At 40.9% G+C, this 13,005-nt stretch overlaps 2 protein-coding genes across 2 annotated transcripts in view; one reads left to right on the forward strand and one right to left on the reverse strand.

The window, feature by feature from the left end:
- The window catches only part of ccny (cyclin Y), a 172,934-nt gene that overhangs the window by 131,092 nt on the left and 28,837 nt on the right, over positions 1-13,005 (reverse strand). The window lies entirely within an intron of this gene.
- The window catches only part of cul2 (cullin 2), a 40,396-nt gene that overhangs the window by 16,669 nt on the left and 10,722 nt on the right, over positions 1-13,005 (forward strand). The window contains exons 9-15 of the mRNA XM_037694094.1: positions 6,945-7,107; positions 7,219-7,343; positions 7,460-7,567; positions 10,598-10,657; positions 10,745-10,873; positions 10,966-11,052; positions 11,227-11,379. Of these exons, the coding sequence (XP_037550022.1) occupies positions 6,945-7,107; positions 7,219-7,343; positions 7,460-7,567; positions 10,598-10,657; positions 10,745-10,873; positions 10,966-11,052; positions 11,227-11,379 (825 nt within the window). The remainder of the gene's footprint in view (positions 1-6,944; positions 7,108-7,218; positions 7,344-7,459; positions 7,568-10,597; positions 10,658-10,744; positions 10,874-10,965; positions 11,053-11,226; positions 11,380-13,005) is intronic.

The raw sequence follows: 13,005 nt of genomic DNA on the forward strand, positions 1-13,005 counted from the left end.
TACATGGGCAGCACGGTGGCGCAACTGGTAGAGCTGCTGCCTCTCAGCGAGCAGGTCCCTGGTTCAAACCCCGGTCCAGGGGCCTTTCTGGGTGGAGTTTGCATGTTCTCTTCGTGCATGCGTGTGTTTTCTCCGGGTACTCCGGTTTCCTCCCACAGACCAAAAACATGCATGTTAGGCTGATTGGTAACTCTAAATTGTCCCTAGGTGTGAGTGAGAGAGTGAATGGTTGTTTGTCTCGTTTGTCTCTATGTGGCCCTGTGATGGACTTGCGACCTGTCCAGGGTGTACCCCGCCTCTCGCACATTGATTGCTGGACATGGGCACCAGCGACCCCCGTGACCCGAAATGGAATAAGTGGGTAAAGAAAATGGATGGATGGATGGATATACATATATATATGTGTATATATATATATGTGTGTGTGTATATATATATATATATATATATATATATATATATATATTAGGGGTGTAACAGTACGCTAAAATCACATTTTGGTTCGGTTCAGTTTCAAGGAGGACTCTGCTCGGTCAATTTTTGGTACAAAAAAGCCAAAATAAAGACTTACAAAATTTATTTTGAAAATATGCCAACTAAATAATATGTTTGTATAAAAAATAAATAAAAGTGACCCATTTGGATGATATTTTAAATAAACGGCACTCTTTACAATAAATAAACTATGCTAACAATATTAAAAATCTTGATAAATGCAATAACAGTCAGAACAAGAGCAATAAGCAGCAACAAACATTTAACAATCTAACTAATCAAGTTTTAAGTTTTTGGCCAAAAAGACCAACTTGTCCACATTTTCTGCCAAGAGCTCAGATCTAGTTGCAGTGAATATCTCAAGCAGTGGAGAAAATCGCTCACTAACAACAGGTAGCAGGAATAGAGAGGTAGAGATTTGCTAATTTTGCAGTCCATACATCCATTATCTTCCACTTGTTCCGAAGTCGGGTCGCGGGGGCAGCAGCTTGAGCAGGGAGGTCCAGACATCTCTTTCCACAGCCACCTCTTCAGCTCTTCTGCGAGGATTCCAAGGCTTTCCCAGGCCAACCAACGTGTCCTGGGTCTTCCCTGGGGTCTCCTCCCAGTTGGACATGCCTGAAGCACTTCCCTAGGGAGGCGCCCAGGGGGCATCCTTACCAGATGCCCGAACCACCTCAACTGGCTCCTCTCGACGTGGAGGAGTAGCGGTTCTACTCCGAGTTTCTCCCGGATAACTGAACTTCTCACCCTATCTCTAAGGGAGAGTCCAGCTAGCCTGCAGAGAAAACTAATTTCAACCGCCTCTATCCATGATCTCATTCTTTTGGTCACTACCCCTCACCTATGCTCATGACCATAGGTGAGGGTAGGAACGTAGACCGACCGGTATTGGCCTCACCATTACTCACAACCTCTTGGACCTGCTCCCACAGGTGGGACAGGTCCCTGGAAAGGTTCAGAGTTCAGTCATCACAGATTTCTTTGCTCGAATTGATCTGTGGTGGATTTCCCTGAACAGGAAGACTCAGCTGCTATCTCTGTCCCAGACTGTAAATAAAACACAAATAGGTAAAAAAAAAAAAAAAGAGTTAATAAGATTATAATTTTAAATTTAAAAAAGTTAATTAGATAAAAATAATAAAATAACAATACCTCTTCTTGAACGGTTGTTATGAGGTGGTTGAATGTGGCAGGGCTTTAAATCTGGTCCAGGGCTTGTTGACAATATCACTTTTAGCTTTTTCATAAAGTGCTGCTACAACTTTTTAGCTGAATTGTTGACGTGATGGGATGTCGTAGCAGGGCTCAACAACTTTAAAGTCGGTACATCAACAACAGAAACGTAGATCCAGAGCTTTAAAAACTCCTACAGCTTTTGTTATTGCTCTGGTCTGATCTGAATTACCTGATAAAGGTTGTTCACTCATGAATCTCTAACCAGAATAATCACTGTGAAAAATCACATCATGTTGCTGCTGATCTGTTTCATGTTGATGTGTTCATGCATGCTCATCTGCTCACACAGACTCATGCTCATGTTTGTGCTGCTGTTCAATGTAATGTTTTTGTGCTATCAGTGCTTAGTGTATTTTTAGTTGATGTTTTTCTTAGTTCATATCTTGGATGTTATTGTTTTTCTTTTACATTTTATTGTTGGATGTAACTGGGACCCTGTGTACATAATTTCGTTCCACCACATGTACCACATGTGGTGGAATGACAATAAAGAATCCCTGACTCTGACTTAAATGCTGCTGTTATCGGTCTTTGCAACAAGCTGCTATTCTGTAGAAGAGACGTTCATGTTCGGATGATGTCGTTTCAAGTGCGTTAACAAGTTAGACGTGTTGCTGCTGCAGATCCAATCTCCGTGAAACAACGTCGACACACAGCTTTGGATTTGTTCACTTGTCTTTTAACAAGAAAGCCATAATGTCCCCAAACAGGAGACCGCAACAAGTTGCTAGGCTGCTAATACTGCGCGTGCTGCAAGACTATAGCACAGTGCTGAAACACACTTAGGAACTTTAGTTCCGCAGTGCATAATCTCTCGTTAATAAAATTTAAAGAGGGTAAAAATAACCGAAACAGTATGCACATGGTCCAAACCGAACATGCTGTACCGAAACGGTTCAATACACCCACATGTACCGTTACACCCCTAATATATATTATTATATATATTATTATATTTTTGTGGATCCCTGGAGGCCCGGGGACCCCAGTTTGAGAACCACTGAATTAAGGAAGCAACAAATTGTGTTGAATCTTCACTTCATTGTAGTCTCTCATCCTGAGCAAGCCTAAAGGAGACAGTAGAAAGGAAAAACTCCCTCATGTGAAAAAACCTTTAGCAGAACCAGGCTGAGGACCAGCAGCCATCTGCTTTGACCAGCTGGGTTTGGTAGGAACAGATACACAATTGCAGATGAAGAATCACATGTTAAGATAGAAATAGTATAAAATGAAAACTATTCAATTTTAACAATTCATGTAAGGAAATGAGGTCAATTTGTCCTCTAGAAGTGAGCCTATAGCAGTATAAGACAACCCTAACTATAGGATTTATCAAAAAGGAAAGTCTTAAGCCCAGTTAAAACTGGACAATGTGTCAGCCTCACGGACAGAAACTGGAAGTTGGTTCCACAAGAGAGGAGCCTGATAACTGAAAGATCTTCCTCCATCTCACTCTGTCCTCTTCATCCTCTGTCCTCACTCCAACTACCTCTATGTCCTCTCTAAATTTCTTCTTCTCCCTCTGTCTCCTGACACATTTCCCTCCTTGTGGTCTTTGACTAAAGGCTCCCACATAGTCGGGCAGACCTCAGTCCGCAGAGGTCTGCGCTTACCGGATTAGACTCGAAGCGGCCGTCCGTAGGATATGTCCATACAAAGATCATTTTTTACGTACGCAAACTCGGTGTTACACAATAAACTGCTCGGTGACGGACTGTTTGGTATGTGACAATTAAATTCCCCTTCTTCATCCCTGATCGGGCCTTTTCTTTAGTTTTTTTTTTTTTTTTTTTTGCCAAGAGGCAAGTGATCTCTTCCTCCTCCATTAACACCATGACTGAAATTGTGAGAAATGAAGGAATTTGTCACGAGCGAATTAAAATCAGGTCCGGCGTGGCTGCAGGAGGGTCTGGAGATTTCCTGGTGGGCTGGTCTGATGTGTGGGCTGCAGGGCCAGCCCTCCCTGTTTTTCTTAATTTTTTTAGAATTTTTATTAACAACATACAGAACACCGCTGCCATTTGCTGACAGCTCTCGTTTTTTGTTTGCTTCTTTTTGCAACCTGTCAATCAATCCAGTAGGCATGTCAAGAAATGACCAGTCGGTGAATTCAATTTGTCCCGAAGGTAAACGCCCCTTGCCTGCGGAGCTGGTCTGCAGCCGTTCAAGGTGGGCGCTCGAGTATGAAGTCTCAACAGTCTGTGGACAGTGCACGCAGTTTCCACGCGGACTGGGGTCCGCCTGAGTCTGTGCGAGCCTTAGCAGTAGCACAATTTCTGCCGGCACCTTGTTTGTCAAAGGCACCGGTGGAAGTCGTTGTTTACCCGGGCCGCGACCGATCTGGTGTGGTGTCCCTTTGATGAACTCGCATTATAGTTTTGGCAAAAGCGTTTTACATCGGATGTCTTTCCTGACACAACCCTCACCATTTACCTGTGCTTGAGACCGGCACAAGAGATACACTTGCTTGTGCTCCCTATAGTGGCTGGTTTTTAATGGTGAATAATGGAGAATAGAAAATGTGAATGCACTTTAGGAAGACTGTTTTTATGACCTTGTTAACCTACTGTGGGTCTCATTAAAGTGTGGATCTGATTGGCTTAACTTCATGGTTGCTAACAGCTGCACTAAATAAACAAGTCCCTCTCCACTCACTGTTTTCTTAGATTCTTGGGGTGGACAAAGCTAAAAATTATTTAGTTATATCGCCTATCAACGATAACGATAACAGTATCAGCGACAGACAAAATTTCCATACCAGTCAGACTTTAATTAAAACCTTTAATTTCATGTTTTCTGGGTAATATAGTAGAAAAATTATCAATTTCCTGCCAGATGTGATGTCTGGATGTCCCATAAGTGCTCCTTGTCACTGCTGCACTTCAACATAAATAAGCGTCTATTGAAAAATAGTGTGCAGTGTAGAAAGCTCATAAAAAGCATTTGCATGATCTAAGAACCTTTTGATATCTGAGCTGTTTTAAGATGGCACCAATTAGGAATGCGCAAAATATACGGTACACGGTAGAAACTATAGACATTTAGCCTATGATAGATATCTGTATTCTACCGGCTAACTGCATTAATACTGAATCTGATGTAAAATCAGAGTTGTCAGATTTAATCGTTACTTTTTTTAGTTGAAAACTGTGCGTAAGTGGCGTTAAAGTATTTTCTTCGAAAGCTAAGTAGCAAAGCTACAAGCTAACTAGGACCGGTGTTACACCATATTCTGTGACCACCATATATTGTGACCATAGGGGGCGCTGTTGCATTTTTACACCATACTTTGCAATATCTGATAAACACTATTATATAAACATTAACAAAATTAACATCTGCCCACAAAGATCATGACTATTATGGAAATGTAGACGGTCACAGAATATGATAGTTTATCAGATGTTGCATAGTTTGATGTAAAAATGCAACTGTGCCCCCTACAATCACAATATACATACGGTGGTCACAGAATATGGTGTAACACCGGCTTGCCGTAGTGTTGCCGTATTCAGACGCATGCACAAAACGCTGTGTTCCATTGCAAGTTTTTTTTTCCTCTCGAAAGTTAAAGTAAGTGTTGGTCAGCTTTAGAGAAACCTGCTCTCTGATCTGTGAAAAGAACACTGTGTTGTGTGATTTTACTGCGAGACACTCTGGTCAAAGCCAAAGAGGAAAGTGGCCGCCATTTTGTGTCAGGTCTCCTTAAAGTGGAAGGAGACTAGAGGTTTGGAGGGTGAAGTGTTTGCAGTGTAAAATGCTGCTCTGTAGCTGTTCATTTCTTAAGTGAGAAGACTGTAAACTGTTAAGAGTTAACAACATTTTTTTTTGTTTAAAACATATGGCTAAAACTACATATGATATATCCTGATGCAAGCTCAATAATCCAGGTAGAAAAATCTAAAAAAGTTAAATCTGGTCCTCTGGACATTCAAAAAACAAACAAAAAAAACAAACAAAGCAAAACAACAAAAAAATGTAGAAACGTTTCGTCTCTCATCCGAGAGACTTCCTCAGTCTGAGGTGCTGTATTCAGCTCAGTCTCTTAAATAGGACCTTCTCAGAGTGGATCAACCAGTTTTGCTGCTGACAACCAAAACCAGCTGATCACATGCTCAAGAAGGACCATCAGCCTAACAATGGATCATTAGCACACTGATGGCTCTAGCCGCAAAACTGGTTGATCCACTCTGAGAAGGTGCTATTTAAGAGACTGTGCTGAATACAGCACCTCAGACTGAGGAAGTCTCTCGGATGAGAGACGAAACGTTTCTACATTTTTTTGTTGTTTTGCTTTGTTTGTTTTTTGAATGTCCAGAGGACCAGATTTAACTTTTTTAGATACATTTGATATATTTTGCACTGTTTTGCACTACAAGAAAGAAGCCTAATACTTGATTTGTTTATTATTTAAAAACTCTCTAGACCACAGGTGTCAAACTCAATGCCCGGAGGCCAAATGTGGCCCTCTTTGACGTTTTATCTGGCCCCCCAAGATGATGAGAAATGTAAAATACTTTTGTCACTTGAATTTTTTTCAGTAATCTTTGAATATGATGTCAAATGCACCACAAAGAATGTCAAATGAGACCAATCAAACTCTTGCTGAGGAACCTCTGACCCAGAAAAGATGTTGGGTATCTAACTTGAGTTAATGTAGTTTCTGACATGGGCTCTTAGTTTGAAAAAGGTTTTAATTTTTGCCCCATTTTATAAGTGATTTTGACACCTCTGCTTTAGACCAAGTAGTGGAATTTTCTTCATTGATATTATTTTGTGGCATAGCAGTTTTGAAAATAAATTATGGCAAAAGGACACCCAACGCTTTAAAATAAAAAAAATTCCTATTGCAAGTTTTATACAAAAAACATGTGATATATATTATTGCCACCCTTCACAATGCATATTGTGATATAAATTTTATGCCATATCGCACATACCTAGGACCAATCCACATCATCTTAGCTGCGTTCAGACTAGCTGTTGGCTCATCAGTTCTGTCAAACAAAAACTCTGTTTCTTCAAGCTAATGTCACTTATCAAGAAGATGCTAATTCTTTCAAACTTTTGCACATAATTTTGAACTGACCAAACTCTTCCTGTCATCAGAAGGCTTTTTGATCAAATTATCTGCATGTTGCTATGGTTCACAACGATGTCCCATGACTTCCAGACAAACAGAACTGTCATCTTTTTGCATCTTCCTCCAGGTTTTGGCACGGTTGAAAGACGAAGAGGTCCGATGTCGGAAGTACCTGCACCCCAGCTCTTACAGCAAAGTCATTCATGAATGCCAGCAGAGGATGGTGGCAGATCACCTGCAGTTCTTGCATGGGGAGTGTCAGAACATCATTCGGCAGGAGAAGAGAGAAGGTCAGTCTGTTTTGTTCCCTTACATTGCCTCTTCCTGATATGTACTTGGAGTATTTGTATACAGCAGCCGTATTAAGTGAAGCTGATGATGATTTTGTTGTTTTTGTGCAGACATGGCCAACATGTATACGTTGTTGCGAGCTGTGTCAAGTGGGTTACCTCACATGATCCAAGAGCTGCAGGCCCACATTAACAACGAGGGCATCAGAGGCACCAGTAACCTCTCTCAGGAAAACGTTAGTCATGTAACCATGTGTGAGACTGTCTGGATTCACAGCTGTTTTTATTTTAACTATGGTGGCTAGGAACTCTGTAGACACCTGTCTAAAATGTCTCTCATGCCCCACTTTAGATGCCAACTCTGTTTGTCGAGTCAGTTCTGGAAGTTCACAGCAAGTTTGTTCAGCTCATTAACACGGTTCTAAATGGAGATCAGCACTTCATGAGTGCTCTCGATAAGGTACTGCAGCCTCATTTATGCAACATTCGTTTGGCCATCCATTTCTTGACCTGCTTTCCTTTTCGGGTCATGGGGGGAGCTAGTATTTATCTCCAGGTGTCATTGTGAGAGAGGCGGGGGACTCCCTGGACAGGTCGCAAGTCCAGGGCCAATACAACATTCCTAATGTATTCAATTCAATTCACTTTATTTCTACTGCTCCAAATCACAACACAAGTTGTCTCAGGTCTGTAAAAAAACATTTACATACATTAAAAAAGACAATTAGTAAAAGTTCTCTATCTAAGGAAGCAGCAGACTCGTTGAATCTTCACTTCATCACAGTCTCCCATCCTGAGCAAGCACAAAGGAGACAGTGGAAAAGAAAAACTCCTTTTAACAAGAAGAAACCTCCAGCAGAACCAGGCTCAGGATGAACGGCCATCTGCTTTGTCCAGCTGGGTTTGAGAGGACAGGAAGGAGAAACAAACAGAAGGACAGGTCCATGTGAACTTTCTATAGGAGGAAAGACAGCAAAAAAACATGTTGATAGAAATAATGACAAAATGGTAAATTGGACTGTACTTATATAGCGCCTCTCTATTTTATTTCAAGATACTCAAAGCGCTTTACACTACAGTCCTCATTTACCCATTCATACAGCACTCTACTAGATCTCTGCAAAGCTAATTGAACAAATCATTCTAAAGAGACTAATCAGAGCTTTATCACATTCATACACCGATGGGACACATATCGGAGGCGATGAGGGGTTCAGTGTCTTGCCCATGGACACTTCGGCATGTGACTGCTGGTAGAGTCGAACCCCCAACTCTTGCATTGGAGGACGACTGCTCTAACCACTCAGCCACAGCCGCCCCACACAAATACAAACAGGTAGAGTAGAGTAAATAAAGACAGCAGCAGAGTGAAGAAATGTGGTCAGTTTGTCCTCCAGCAGTCTAAGCCTATAGCAGCATAACTAAGGGACAGCTCAGGAAACCCAAGCCAATCCTAACTATAGAATTTATCAAAAAGGAAAGTCTTAAGTCCAGTCTTAAAACTGGAGAATGTGTCAGCCTCACTGACAGAAACTGGAAGTTGGTTCCACAAGAGAGGAGCCTGATAACTGAAAGATCATCATCCCATTCTGCTTTTGGAAACTCTATAGGTATGTTTACATGGACATAAGTAACCGGATCATATGGCCGATCGGAATAAAAGTGTGTCATGTAAACACTCCGTTCGGGTTATTTTTTGTGTATTCGGCGCGATCCGATATAATTTGTGATCAGAACGAAACGGGTGGTTTACGCCGATCTGTAACCCGATTGGTGTGCATGTAAACGCTTGATCTGTTCGTTTTTATCTGATCGTGAAAAACTGACCTGACTGCGCATGTGCGACTTTGCCCTTTCCGCCTGGCTAATGCTAATAATATTAGCATGTCGGGGAAGCAAAACTGGTCGGTGAGCGACACAACATTTCTACTAGAAACTTTGAAAGAGCTCAAAATGATCTGTATCACCTGTAGCTCAGTCAGGGAGTGCAGTAACGTCTCCACCATCATTAAAACCTGTCGCGGATCCATTTTGGGTGCTCAGGTTTGTTTACGTTCACCCCGGAAGTAGAACTTCTTCTTCTGTGTTTTTTTTTTTAAGGGGAGTTTACCACTCTGCGCATGTCAGTACTTCTGTTCAGAACAAAGCCCGCTGCATGTAAACGCTCGTCATGAACAGATTGTGCCCATGTAAACAATACATTTGAATTATTTAATCTGAAAACGTTTCAATCCGGTCAAAAAATGTTGCGCATGTAAACATAGCTATTGAACCACAAGTAAACCTGCAGTCTGAGAGCGAAGTGCTCTGTTGGGAAAATTTGGAACAACAAGATCTGTAATATAAGATGGAGCTAGGTTGTTGAGAGCTTTGTTGGTTAGAAGTAAGATTTTGAATTCTGTTCTGAATTTGACAGGGAGCTTGGAGAGAAGCTAAAACTGGAGATTAAATTCATCCAATTGATTAATTTAGCTTTTAAAGTACATTTTGTAACTTTAACTTGTATTTAGATAAGCACAAAAGTTACAACTAGAGAAATTACATTTCCTGTGAAAATGCAGTGGGAAAGTTCAGTGGTGAAAGATTTTTACTGACAGGTGCTCAGGAAGTTAAAACCAGGTTTGAAATGTTTGTTCACTAAACTGTTAATGAGAGTTGAATTTGAACAGCTGACATTTAATGAAAGCAGGAAAATAAAAGTGGAAAGCAGCAGAAAACTTGCAGAATGTGTAGAAAAAGCTGAAATGGGTAGAGAGGCTGAATAGATTACAAAAAATCCAAAAAGAGCAAAAAAGTGGCTGAAAAAGTTTAAATTAGCAGATAGAGGTTGAAATGAGCATAAAAAGTTGAAATGTGTTGAAAAAAGCACAAAAAGTGGAATTGGCTCAGAAAATAGCAGAAACATCTCTAGATTTCTTCTGCTAAAGGTTTTTTCCTCATGAGGGAGTTTTTTCCTTTCCACTGTCACCTTCATGCTTGCTCAAGATGAGAGTTCTGTGATGGAGTGTCTGTTAAATGTATATTGTTATTGTTATGTTGTGTTATGTGTATGTTGTAATTGTTTCTGTTCAGTGCCCTGAGATGACGTCTGTTGTGACTTGGCACTATATAAATAAACTGAATTGAATTGAATTGAAAGTAACAGGAAAAGAAGATAAAGCTGGAAAAATAACAAAAACACTGAAATGAAAATGGTTTGAAGGACATCAAGAGCTCCATTCATTTTCAGTGTGACTAACTGTATAAGTAAAGGTTGAATGAATGAAAAACATGGCTGAAAAAGCTAAATATTTCAACAAGTTAAAACTGCACCAAGACCAAAAGTGACAGCAGGAATGAGCCGAACGTTTTGATGCATGAATTGTTGAAATAGAATAAAAACTGCTGAAAGAGTTACGTGCTGAAAAACGTACAGAAGAAAAATGGTCTCGCCATCAGCCCGCTGACATTTTAAGTTTTTTCTAATAGTTCTGTCTGTTTTCTCTCATAGGCTTTGACGTCTGTTGTGAACTTCAGAGAGCCAAAGTCCATCTGCAAAGCCCCTGAACTTGTGAGTCCACACGCACCAGAACTCTGATGTTTTGTGTTAAACACGCTGTCTTGACCAAATCCTTCCCCTCCTGGTGTCTCCGTCCAGCTGGCAAAATACTGCGACAACCTGTTGAAAAAATCTGCAAAGGGAATGACAGAAAACGAGGTGGAAGATAAGCTGACCAGCTTTATCACAGTTTTTAAGTACATAGATGACAAGGACATCTTTCAAAAGGTACTCGCACAATTGCTGTTATAATTTACAAAATAATTTAAAAAGTTGTCTGTTTTTTGTATCATTTGTCCTAAAATACTCTGTTTTTATAGTTTTATGCCAGAATGCTAGCAAAGCGGTTAATACATGGTTTATCATTATCAATGGATTCAGAAGAAGCCATGATCAACAAACTAAAGGTGAAACATAATTATATTTCTACCCAAGTCTTAAGAAATTGTACTTTTTAAAAGTGCCATTCAGTTGAAAATTTTTAAGTTTGTTACATTTCCTGTGTGACTCAGGAACATTTTAGTATGTCTTACATTTGTTGTATTATTGGTGAAACACGGATTCTCCCTTTAACTCTGCAGCAAGCTTGTGGCTACGAGTTCACCAGCAAACTTCACAGAATGTACACCGACATGAGCGTGAGCGCCGACCTCAACAACAAGTTCAACAATTTTATCAAGACGCAGGAGACGGTGGTGGACCTGGGGATCAGTTTCCAGATCTACGTGTTACAGGTCAGTGAGCACCCCAACCAGTAGATAGATGCAAGCCCCCTGAGGAACTTGGACTCTCCACTAAAGGAGGGTCCAAGTTCCTCAGAGGGCTTGGACCCTCCTTTAGTGGACTCTCCACTAAAGGAGGGTGCATTACTGTACTTTCTGGTCTATAAGTCACTACTTTCTTCAGTCTTTGAACCCTGCGGCTTATACAAAGCTGCAGTTAATTTATGGATTTTTATTTTTTGACAGGCTAACGAGCTTCATGCTGCCAAAAACATTTAGCCTCGTCACACCCGGGGGCTCACATAGCAGCCCGATACACATCTCTCTTGGGGGGTGGGTCCTCTTGACACACACAGACAGAGTGAACCCCACAGGTCTTCATGACACCTCCCTCACTTATGGTTTCTCTACTGAATGTCCTAACACAAACTAACACATAATGAACACATGAACAGACTAATCACTAAAAGAACAATGCTAAACAGCTAACTGAAACTGATTAACAATGAACATAAATTCTAACCATAATCCCTTCCTGAGGCCATGTGACCAGCAGTCAAACCACAATGAACCAGTGATGCAGTCTCATTGAGTCATGAGAACCCACCCCCCATGAGAGACGTGTATTGATGAGACTACCTGTATGAATAAAGGTTAAATAAAATCTGACCATTTAAATGACCGAACAGGTCACAGTCGAACCAATGTAACGGGGAGGGGAGGAGAAGAAGGGAGGGGGATGCCCCTGCATGTGCAGAGCATGTGACTCACATGCTCAGGCTAGCAGGACAGCTTTCAGCAGGAGGAAGATGAAGATGGCGATCAATGACTTCCTGGTAGTCTGCTGTATTTTTTTTTAACCAGCTGCGTTACAGTCACTGTTCATAAAAAACATTTACTGTACGTGTTTGTGGACGTTACCAGTATTGTAGCATTCTGCTGTGGTTGACGGCTGGTCACGTGGCTTCAGGGATAGGGCTGGGTACCTTTCTAAAAAATTTGGTACCGGTGTCGGTACCTTCACTTCGGTGTCGGTTCCTGGACGGTTCTTTTTTCGGTACCAATTTTGTAATTAATATTAATTCTAACAAGAAGAAAATTATGTTACACATTACAGTACATATTGTGTGTTTTATTTTTTTAACTTTGGTATTTCTATTCCAAGCAGTTTTCTTACATGAAAATAAACAAATAATTTCCAGTTCAAAAGAACAGTTTCAAACCAGTGACACGTCAGTGTCTAATGCTCACTGCTTCACACTGAGGACCTTTTCACTTAACAGTTTTTCTTCAGAAACATCAACATGTCTGCTTTCTCTGGACACAAACAAGCCCGCTCCTGGCTGATGGTGTCTCCAGCAGTAGAAAATGTTCACTCTGAGGGTGTGGATGATGCTTGTTGCACAAACAGATACCTGGTTGTCAGTTTGATAGCACTGACATATTGTCCCTCACATTCCACCAGCAGGTCACTGGATTCACTGAGGTTAGGGTTGATATAGACTTCTGTACCTCTGTGTCTCTGCCTGAATCTTCTCTGTGGTTCTCCGGGGTTTAGGACTCTAATCATTTCCCTAATTGACATGAGAACATAAAACATCAACAATAACATGGTTGTGCTCTTATTGCTCACAAACC

This window comes from Nematolebias whitei, chromosome 20 (genome assembly GCF_014905685.2).
Source record: "Nematolebias whitei isolate Nwh7 chromosome 20, NemWhi1, whole genome shotgun sequence".
Lineage (NCBI taxonomy): Eukaryota > Metazoa > Chordata > Actinopteri > Cyprinodontiformes > Rivulidae > Nematolebias > Nematolebias whitei.